At 35.4% G+C, this 11,872-nt stretch overlaps 1 protein-coding gene across 1 annotated transcript in view; it reads right to left on the minus strand.

Moving 5' to 3' along the window:
• Positions 1-1,557: 1,557 nt before the first annotated feature.
• Positions 1,558-11,872, minus strand: part of LOC125028953 (ER degradation-enhancing alpha-mannosidase-like protein 1) — a 19,198-nt gene continuing 8,883 nt past the window's right edge. The window contains exons 5-10 of the mRNA XM_047618603.1: positions 10,902-11,076; positions 10,464-10,584; positions 9,011-9,181; positions 5,695-5,865; positions 5,107-5,271; positions 1,558-4,458 (exon numbers count right to left, since the gene is read on the minus strand). Coding sequence (XP_047474559.1) covers positions 4,366-4,458; positions 5,107-5,271; positions 5,695-5,865; positions 9,011-9,181; positions 10,464-10,584; positions 10,902-11,076 — 896 coding nt within the window. The 3' untranslated portion in view covers positions 1,558-4,365. The remainder of the gene's footprint in view (positions 4,459-5,106; positions 5,272-5,694; positions 5,866-9,010; positions 9,182-10,463; positions 10,585-10,901; positions 11,077-11,872) is intronic.

An 11,872-nucleotide genomic window follows, 5' to 3' on the forward strand; every position in this document is an offset into this window, starting at 1 on the left:
TACACTTTTTCTATACTTAATTCTTATTCCAATATCATTGAAGAAATAAAGTTCTGATTATCAGTGCATGCAATATCATATATGCAAGACTGTATCACAATCAACAAGACTGAGATACATAACACATACGTACGTGTGTGTGTGTGTGTGTGTGTGTGTGTGTGTGTGTGTGTGTGTGTGTGTGTGTGTGTGTGTGTACGTGTGTGTACGTGTGTGTACGTGTGTGTACGTGTGTGTACGTGTGTGTACGTGTGTGTGTGTGTGTGTGTGTGTGTGTGTGTGTGTGTGTGTGTGTGTGTGTGTGTGTGTGTGTGTGTGTGTGTGTGTGTGTACGTGTGTGTGTGTGTACGTGTGTGTGTGTGTACGTGTGTGTGTGTGTACGTGTGTGTGTGTGTACGTGTGTGTGTGTGTACGTGTGTGTGTGTGTGTGTGTGTGTGTGTGTGTGTGTACGTGTGCGTGTGTGTGTGTGTGTGTGTACGTGTGCGTGTGTGTGTGTGTGTGTGTACGTGTGTGTGTGTGTGTGTACGTGTACGTGTGTGTGTGTGTGTGTGTGTGTGTGTGTGTGTGTGTGTGTGTGTATGTGTGTGTGTGTGTGTGTACGTGTGTGTGTGTGTGTACGTGTGTGTGTACGTGTGTACGTGTGTGTGTACGTGTGTGTGTACGTGTGTACGTGTGTGTGTACGTGTGTGTGTGTGTGTACGTGTGTGTGTGTGTGTGTGTTGGGGTGTGTGTGTGTGTGTGTGTACGTGTGTGTGTGTGTGTGTACGTGTGTGTGTGTGTGTACGTGTGTGTACGTGTGTGTACGTGTGTGTACGTGTGTGTGTGTACGTGTATGTGTGTGTGTGTGTACGTGTGTGTGTGTGTGTACGTGTGTGTGTGTGTACGTGTGTGTGTGTACGTGTGTGTATGTATGTGTGTGTACATGTGTCTGATTGTGTACGTATGTGTGTGTGTGTACGTGTGTGTGTGTGTACGTGCGTGTGTGTGTGTACGTGCGTGTGTGTGTACGTGCGTGTGTGTGTGTACGTGCGTGTGTGTGTGTACGTGCGTGTGTGTGTGTACGTGCGTGTGTGTGTGTACGTGTGTGTGTGTGTACGTGTGTGTGTGTGTGTACGTGTGTGTGTGTGTGTACGTGTGTGTGTGTGTGTGTACGTGTGTGTGTGTGTACGTGTGTGTGTGTACGTGTGTGTGTGTGTGTGTGTACGTGTGTGTGTACGTGTGTGTGTACGTGTGTGTGTGTGTGTGTGTGTGTGTGTGTGTGTGTGTGTGTGTGTGTGTGTGTGTGTGTGTGTGTGTGTGTTTGTTTGTGTGTTTGTTTGTGTGTGTGTTTGTTTTTGTGTTTGTTTTTGTGTGTGTGTGTTTGTTTTTGTGTGTTTGTTTGTTTTTTGTGTGTTTGTTGTTGTGTGTGTGTTGTGTTTTTGTTTGTTTTAATATTAGTAAGAATTTGAGCATATAAGCCTGTGTATGAATTTTTTACTCACTTAACTCGAAATATATCACTACTCTCTGCAGTGACATAAAGAAAAGTAAGGACACTCATCCCAATAACAGTGCAATCTCTAGAAACATACTTTATCATACATATTGTATAAGACACAACAAAACTTTTTAAATGGTAATAAATCAAATCTAATAAACCTCTGAACGGATGCACAACAAGCTACAGAAATCAAAAGTCAGGACAATATTAAACTAAGAGAAAGGAAAATATGGTCTTACCTCAATTATATAAAAATGTACAGTAAGATAATGAAATTAGGACTGTGAAATAATGCAGTTTTGTGACAACACAAAATATGTCAGTATGGAGTTGTAAATAAATAATATTTTGGAAAATAAAAATCAACCTTCATTCACATTTTCTGATACATAAAATTTAAAAATTTTAGGCTTATATATTTAGAACATCAAATAAAATATTGATTTAACAAAGGTTTCATCACTGAATCCATTTCTATCAAAAGCTACTTAAAAGTTTATGTGAAACTTTTCCCAATTAGTGGAGGCATTTATTTCTCTTGAAATAAACATTAAGTAACCTTTTCTTTTTACGGTACAGAAGAATGTTATGAAAACACTCTCCATTAAACAACCACAGGTAGTAATAATGATGATGATGATCACGATAATAATGATAATAACAGTGATGATAATGATAATAACATTATAAGTAAGAATGCTACTGATGATTTTAATCATAATGATATTGATGATGATAATAATAATAATAATAATAATAATAATAATAATAATAATAAAAATCAATATCATGATAAAACTACAAAGAATATGAATATCAACAAATAACAATCCTTTGCATATCTAACATTATTTTAGGTTAATTTACAGATTTTATAAACATTATCAACTAAGCACTAGTATTTCTTTTCCTTGTAAAGTAGTTGATGAGGGCCACATTTGCTTGGATGACTATGGAATGCATATCTGAGACTAGTCTTTCTAAAATATCTTTAAGTCTAGAAAAATGATAGCTACTTTTACTGGTGAATAAACCTAGAGAACTTTTTTTTTTTTTTAAGTTATACAAAAAGGTATTTTCAACTATTATGAGTGAATATACAGTTAATAAATATGTTATGGATGACATTTAATTTGATGATTTTAAATGACTATAAAAATTACTACTTCATAATGGTGAGATGTGAGGGAATTTCATTGGAAGTATCAAATGTTGAGCAAAACCTGATGTTTGGATTGTAAAAAGAAAATGACATACAATGTGATGGGACTACATAATTTAACACACACGAAAAAACAAACAAACTGTAATCAAAGACACAGCAATCTCATATCTTTTTTTTTCTTTCTTTCAAAACATACAAACAAACAATTCTCTCTCCAGTTCTGTTAATCTCCATGTGACTTACAATGAAAGCTGCTATATACCTTATATAAAAAAAAGAAATATATATAATGAGTTGGTAAGAAAGAAAGAAATTAAAAACAGGAAAAGTAATGACTTTAAGACAGCAATGATATTTTTTTCCTTCTATCACCACTTTCACGCCACTGATCCAAAAATAAATGGTTGGCATATGCATTTACCTTTGTTCAAAATCAAACTAAACAAACCTTTGCACACACGAAACCTTAGCTGATCTCATCAAACTGTCATTAGAAATCCTGGAATGATTGAAAACAAAAATCAGTTACTAGGTGCTAATGCTATGAACAGGAAGGCCGACTGCAAAAATATGAATTTCCACTACAGTTCCGTCACTTCTATGCTTTTAAAAGGTCAACAGACTAGATCAGTTGATATTCCTCCGGTGGAATGAACTTGAAATAAAGAAGAAATAATGGCAAGAGAAAAAGTAACCGTATTGCCACGTGCATACATGTACAAACAGACACGGGCAAATGAACTTATAATACGTAATAACAGTGTGCTAAAAGAAGAAAGAAGAAAATATAATGAAGTAAGGAACTTTGGAGACTTGCTAACTATTATTTCTTACAACATATTTCATTCTTACCATTTTCAAACTTCATTTCTTATATTCAAGACCTTATCATATAACCCAAGAAGAGCAAAGAATAAAATATGTATTTTTTAATCAATATCCACATAAAATACACAACTTTCCACCCATAATTTACGCACACAACTTGTACCAAATTTCCATCTCCTATCTAAAACGTTTTAAACATTTTACAATACATCGAAGGTTTGCATATGATATATTATTATTAACATGTAAAAAAAAAGAAAAAAAGGCTTAAATGGTTTCTTAAAAGATACTGGAATGATGAGCGACTAATGTATTTTCATGATATTCTACCTGACTTTCTCTTGTACAGGTAGGAAAATAATTGTTACTTAAGTTTACTGACCTATTTACTTTAGGCACTTAGCGAGATATTGCCTGTGTATGGTGTAAAAATTATGACAGATTAAACACTTCATGAGCCACAACCAACAATAATAACGTAATCATGACAAAAAGGAAATGTGTTGCAAAGTTTCAAAAGTTTTACAGAAGATGATGTGAAGGTTTTCAAAAAGGTCCCCAACTTAAATGGCAAAAAAAAGAATGATCTGAATATCAACTTCAAAAAGGAAAAGTGTTATGCTGTACAACCATGGAAAATCTCCTGCCAACGTAACACACAAACCCTAATGCATGTATAAAAAGCTTAGGAGACAGAGTTGGTGTAAAACCCTTAAACAAACATTTTGATTACAGGCATACCTACAGAAAAGACCTGGGTAAGATTATATGGTGTTACTTCAATGGCATTCACTTTCCCAAAAGCCTCTGTTTACTTCCAACACTAAACTCACTATATTATATTATCATTAGGCTTTTGTGGCAGACTTCCAATGCTAATATGATCCTTTATCATAACTCAACTCCAAGTGTTCCTGAGATCTGCTCCAGATAGTGACTTCTTAAAGGTAGGCCATAAATTCTTTCCTTATCTATTGCTGCACACTGGAAAAAAGAGAAACAAATATTACTGGACTACAGAAATAAACACCAAAGCTAATGCAGACAGAGACACATTAAACCCCATGAGCGCGGGCAGCAAGACTACAATGCCATGCCCACTGTAATAAAAGTTTTACGTATTGCATTTATGCATAGATGGCTCTACAAGTGCTTAGTCACCAAGGAGTCAGCTATCAGTCTTACCTATCTCATCTGTTTACCCTTTTCCTTCATATTTTGAGAGCTTCACTTCTATTATCATATTGTCTTTGATGTTATTAATATTTTAATAACAATTTAATAATCAAAATATCAATAAGATTGATGAAAATGTTAATATTAATAGCATTGGAAAGAAAAACGTATTTTCCCACCAATTCAAGGAATGTGGAAATCAGGATTGGTCAATAGGGCCAAATGATAGACTCATTGCTGCTGAGCACATGTGGAGCCATCTGTATGTAACCAAACTCACTAAAATCTAAAGGAGACAGTAAATAACCCCGCTGACACTGGGTAAATTATTACGGATTAAAAATCTACCCCCCCCCCCCACACATACACACTCACACATGTACACATGCACATATGCACACACTCACTCTCTAATATTCTAACTCTGTGAGAGTCAAAACGAAAATGACAACTTACAGAAGCATGAGAAGCATTGACTTGTATCACAGTCTCTGCATTTTGGAAGAGGTCAACATCCCATCTCTTCTTACGCAGCCAAGGTCCCAGGGGCAAGATGTGGCCCTCGGTTGTGAACATGTACTGATGAGACTTCAAGTTAACTGGGTTGTCTATGTCGAAGAGCTGAATGTGGAGGATGTGTAAATTAGTAAAATTATCTTGAACATATATTATAAGGGATATATTCTTTGACAGGAAAACAGGGGTTATAATTTACATATATCTCAGAACACTTCTTTCTCCAGCAGGAAAACTGAATGTCCAATAATTCCCTCATTCTCATATTCTCATATTCTCTCATTCTCTCATTCTCTCATTCTCGTATTCTCGTATTCTCTCATTCTCGTATTCTCGTATTCTCTCATTCACACACACACACACACACACACACACACACACACACACACACACACACACACACACACAGAGCTATAAACACACACACACACACACACACACACACACACACACACACACACACACACACTCACTCTCTCTCTCTAACAGAAAATGCAAAAAAACAAAACAAACAAAAAGAAGACCTACAAGGAACAAGTATTTGCAAGTCTCTGAGAGGAAGAAGGACTCCATGCGATCCTCAAGTGTCATGTCGAGCACTGAGTGGACGGTTGCATAGCCACACTCTGCCCGCGTCAGGTTATTCAGTGATGTCAGGATATCTCTGCCCACGTGTAGGTAGAAGGGGTTGCGTGTGGCCTAACAAGGGAATACACAACCTTGTTATTATCAAACATCTGTATTAGCAGATCTTGTTATACTTTACACACTTGTATCAATATACCTTTTATCCTTTACAACTGATTATTCTTCTGCCTTTACTGCACAAGAAATTGTAAAAAAGGAGCATTCTCATATAGCGAACTTGCAAGTGCATAGTAACGGTTAGAAAGAGCAAATGTAAACTGCCCAAAACCAAAATTGATTATACAATTGATAAAATATGATGATAATAATAATAATTATAAGTGATTATGATAATAAGGATTATATAATTAACATAATATAATAATCATAAGAATAGCAATAATGACCTTTTAATAATACTAAGCAATAATGATAATCATCACACTAGCACATCAGCTTCTTACCTGCAGCACATACTTTGTAAGTAATTCTACATTCCAAGCACTATCTATCTAAAACAATCCCTCGCAAAACATTATTTCATACCCCTTTTCCCCATCTCTTTTTGTAATTTCTTTCTTTTCTTCTTAGCTTGGCTTACAAAAAGAAAGATGTTAGAGAAAGGACAATATTTACCTGTGTGATAGCAAGCATAATCTAAGGCTTCTCCTACATTCCCTTCCAATGCTACTGAGACAGGTTGCTGTCAGAAGGTATAGAGACAAGGTTAAATTGTTGCTTAAATGAATCTATTAGATGAAAAGAGAGGAAAAAAAAGTGACTTGTTTGTTTCTTCTGTGGTGAGTAAATATAGCCAAACACCTAATAAAAACATTTCATTAGAAACCAAAAACAACTTCAATTAATAATACAGAAGTTTGGAAGAAGGTATAGAAGAGAATGGTATAGAGCAAAGATGGCTGTTTTGGAAAGGGATGAAGGAAACTAACTAATTAAACAAATAAATGAATATAGAAATAAAGAGGAATACTAAACTGTACTAATAACCCAATGATTAACTACATGCTGCTGGGGAAAATTGCTGTGTTCATTTATAATTTTTTTGTGTGAAATGTCTCTGCACGTAGATGGCTCTGCTAGTGCTTAGCCACAATGGAGTCATGTAGTAGACCTTGTGACATTACCTAACTTCACCTTACCTTGAAATGGCAAGAATTTTTTTTTTTTTTTTACTATGCTACGAACATCGATGGTGTTATTTTTATTATAGACGTTATAATTGCTATAATGTTATAAACATTGATAACAGCAAAGTAAGATGACGTAAAATATTTTCGTAAATCAAGGAAAAGGTGACAGGCAGTACTTGTAATTGGCTCACTGGTGACTTAGTACAAGTATAGCCATCTATATGTAAAATCAATTAATAAAGTAAACTCATAGTGGGCATGGCATGTACATACATATACATAACAGAAACACCTGGCACTTGGCTTTAACTCCAAATAGCAAATGTCAAATTCTTAATTCAAGGCAGAAAATTGACGAGAAACTCTGCTGACTTGGATACCTGAAGAAAAACAATGCAAGTTAAGTAGCATAACCCAGTGGTGCCAGGTTATTGCACTAGACACTGTAGTTTTGTTTTATGAATGTTGTTTACACATAAGTGGCTCAACAAGTGTTTAGTCACCAAAAAGACAGTTAGTAGGTCTACCTGACATAACTTGATATCTTCATTCCTTAAACTTTCTTAATCTTTCCTAATGCTATCACAAACATTACTGCCATTATCATTCTTGACATTAGGTTTAACACAATTTTTTTTTTTTCAGTGCTAACAGTAATAAAAAATAAAAAACAAATCTTTCAAGAATATCAAAAAATAGGGTTGACAGGTGAGGTCAAGGAAGGACTAGTAAATGACTCCTTAGTTCTAGTGGAGCCATCTAGGTGTAAAAAAATTCACAAAACCAAATTTCAGTGGACAGCGCAGTTACCTACCACTGATATGTTAATATTACTTAAATGTTGTAAATTATTATTTTTTAAGTAAGCAGAGTTTGACATCAGCTTTCAGCCTTGGGTTAGGAATTTCATATCTGCATAATGGAGTGTAGCCAAGTGCCAGGGGGTTCTATTTTGCCAGTCATTGGATTATGAGTATGGTTCAGTATTCCTCTTTATTAGTGCATTTTTTTTTTTTTTTCAAATGGATGTAGCACATATTTTTGCCATCCCAGTATCAATAGGTCAACCATCCACAGAAGTGTACTTCTCTCTCTTTCATTGGAAAATGCATTCATAATCCAAACAGACAAAAAAAAAAAGAAAAAAGAAAAAAAAAAGAAAAAAAAAAAAAAAAAAAAAAAAAATCTGACACAAAATAGTTCTAGTTGTATATGTCTTCTACATTGCTATGCTTAACCCATTGTGTCACATCAATCCCATCACCAAAAAATCTTGTCCTTAGGCTTACGAAACCGACCGCTCTGCTGGGTGGCTGCTTGTAAACAGGGCACACGTGAACATGTGTGCGCAGTGCCAAGACTCTATGCCTCCTATTTGCAAAGTTATTTACTCTTTTTACACATAAGCATTTTTAACCTTTTGGCCATTTTCCAATGTTCATATTTGCCATTAATCTTGCAGTGCAAGAAAAATAAAACTATGTAACACTATGTTACTTTTGTCATTTTTATATTTTTACGTGATGTTTAATTTTTTTTGTAAAACAACCTGTGTCACCACTCAAGGTTCCAGGATTACAATGCTGAGCATGGAAATGGCATCCTCCTTGGAGCTGGCGCTCGTTGTCACCACTCACAGACATTTCATTCCACACTCATCCATTGATGGGAATAATGCAAAATCACCAAATGAGCAAAATAAGCCTCCCAATATGTTTGTGCACTCATGGCGAGTCTTTTCCATCACCACAGCCTTCATCGCTTACGACTGCACGTTCGCATCACCTGGCCTACAGCCAGATTTTCCCATGACAGCATGTTCATGTCACCCTCCCCTTAACCCAGATTTTTCCTGACATGACAGTCATGATGCCCAGATCCAATGAGTTAAGCATCATTGAAACTTGAAACTTTGTTTCACATCAGTTATTGGAATGAAGATAAGGGAGGAAAAGTTAAATTATTCTTAGAAATGGAGAGAATACAAAAGAGATGGATGAGGAGAGGGAAAATTATATCCAAAATAGTAAAATAAAAGAAATAAAGAAAGAAAAGAGGAAAGGTACCTGATATAGGAGATAGGTTGACTCCACAAACTCTGGTCTCAAAGGGTAAAACATCACATCCGGAGAAATGCGTTGCCAGTTGAACCTCTCAGGCAGAACCCCATACTTCTTCCATATTGTGTAGTACAGGGCATGTGTGCAAATGGCCTCTTCCATGTCTCCGGCTAAAACCTAGGGACAAACAGCTCTCAATTAATCTATAAGAGAGGAATTTGGGAGACAGGGAAAGTGTGTTTATGATAGAGCACAAGATGGATACATAAATAAAGTGATGAGAAAACATATGACAGACAGACAGAGAAATGGCATGATGTTGACAGGAAGGAGAAACTATATGTGATAGTTCATTTTCTTGGGTGTGGTACTATTCTTGTTTCTTGTTTCTAAGGGTATGTTCATATTTTGAAAAAGAAGAAGGAAAGAAATAAGTTACAGCAGAAGTCCATGAGTTATTCTTTATACCTTGCCTGTCTATGTGTAATAATGCTGTCTAGTGCCTTTAACAATCAATTCCAATCCTTACTTTTTTGACTGGATAGTTATATATTTGATATACAAGCATTTATTTAAACTTTACTTTTCAAAAATCTCTCACGACATGTCACAATAATACTTTCCTTCCTCATATATATTTTTCTTCGAATTATAAAACCATGTTAAATTCACTATTTTCCACATCACAAAAAATACAGTCATTATAGGTAAATCCAACTGATACAGAAATACTTTTGAGATACAAGATGTATTTCAATGATTATTTATCGGTTAATATGGGTTTAAGGTATTTATGTTATTCATCAGCACTATGTAACAGTAAAAAGTGTTAAACACACACACACACACACACACACACACACACACAAAAAAAAAACACACACACAAAAACACACACACACACACACACACACACACACACACACACACACACACACACAAAAAAAAAAAAAAAAAAAAAAAAAAAAAAAGTAAGAAACAAGAGCATAGCCCTTCCCCTCCTATTTGTCCTCTCTCTCTCCCTGTCCTTATTGGCTGAAGGAGTCTGTGATGGGCTGTCATACTGTTACAATATTGTTATTGCCATATTGTCAAACCTGATTCTGAGTGACAGACAAGTAAAAGAATCATCCTCCCTGTTGTACACTGTTCACTAACTTTTAAAAAATAAATTTGTTTATTTATTTATTTATCTTTTTTACAGGGTGGACCGTGATCCTCGATTCATTTTAAGCAAAACAAGCCCTGACTAATAAAAAGGGGGATTTTCTATCAGAATCACTGATTCAGAAGAGGATCTAATTTAGAACCATTAATCCCACTAAGTTTGATTACAGAAATATTAATCACACAAAGTTTGATTACAGAAATGTTAATCACACAACACATTCAGCATAAAATGGATTCTGTTGACTAATAGGATATGCAAAGCCATGCTGGAGTAATTTTTAGGGATTACCTGCACTCCAGCAAATGCTGCCTGCAGCGAATCTATCCAAGTAGTCTGTGTTCCTCCATTCTTCATATCAACATTCACATACAGAGGATGCTCGCCAAACCCAGAATTACAATGTGGCCGACTGAAAACATAGGAATCAGGAGTTGAGTATCAATGAGGTTGCACATAAATATAAAATCACCTTTTTTATCATGTTCCTTATACATGAATAACACTAATTATTGTCCATTCCTAAAGTAAAGATTAAAAACCAAGCTAAACAAAGTAGAAAAACACAGTAGGAGAAGATGAGAATGTCAGAAAAGATGACAAAGAAGAATAAGATGATGAACACGTAAGGGAAAGAAACCTTCTCAGAATGTTAGTTGAGTAGAGAGATATTACAAAAAAAGAATAAAAGAGAATAAATTGGAGAAGAAAAAACGAATCCATACGTACCCACGCCTCATATACTGCTTGACGAGTGTGTATGTCTCATTGAACATTGAATAATCATCTTCCTCCCCAAAAAGAATGAAAGCCTTGAGGAGGTACTCGTAGAAGCTGTCCAGCCCGGCCCCCACTCCGCTCAGCTCCCCCATCCACTTGCCCGTGTCCACATCCACCACGTTGCCTGAAGGAGAGAGGGGAGGGGCAGTGAGGATGGAGTAAAGGATGGGTGGAAGTATAGAAAGGGTGATAATGGAATGAAATAATGATGGAATCAGAGAAAATTAGGTCAGTGATGAAATGAGGGGCAATACAATCAGACCTTGGTTTAATGGATTTTCATTGTAAGAAACAGAAAATCTGTGCTACAGACAGAGTTGTGGCAACACTGAACACGAGCTGCTGCATCATGCCTATTATTTTGTTTACATCAATTCAACCCCATGTGTAGCTTATTGCTCCATGGATTTTTCTCATTTCTTTTTTATAAGTCAGGGAGTTTAAGTGTTTTAGAAGTCAATCATTTTCTAAAACCATATTGTCTGGAGGAAGAGTAGAAAAATAGAAAAGGGTTTATTTAACGGTTGCACATAAGCTTGAGTCGATCTGAAAGTTAGAAAGTGGTACAGCTGTGAAGTGTGTGAGGAATATGGAGTAAAAAAGTAAGTTTCAGATATACAGATTGCAAAATCAAAATTTACTGAATATGCTCTGAAATATTTACAGTGTACAGGCATTTTACACTGTCAGATTGGATGATGTGCTTGATTATAATCAAAGGACTGTATTATTACACTTCCTTTCATAGTGGAATCATTGACATTAGCCATAATTTTGTTAACTAAAAAAAAAAAAAAAAAAAAAAAAAAAAAAAAAAAAAATAAATAAATAAAGTCTCAACAAATGACTGTTAGACCAACAAAACTATCTTACCAATATCACCAAATGATAATCAAATGCAATACCCTTTTCTGACAGAT

Source organism: Penaeus chinensis, chromosome 9, assembly GCF_019202785.1.
Source record: "Penaeus chinensis breed Huanghai No. 1 chromosome 9, ASM1920278v2, whole genome shotgun sequence".
NCBI lineage: Eukaryota > Metazoa > Arthropoda > Malacostraca > Decapoda > Penaeidae > Penaeus > Penaeus chinensis.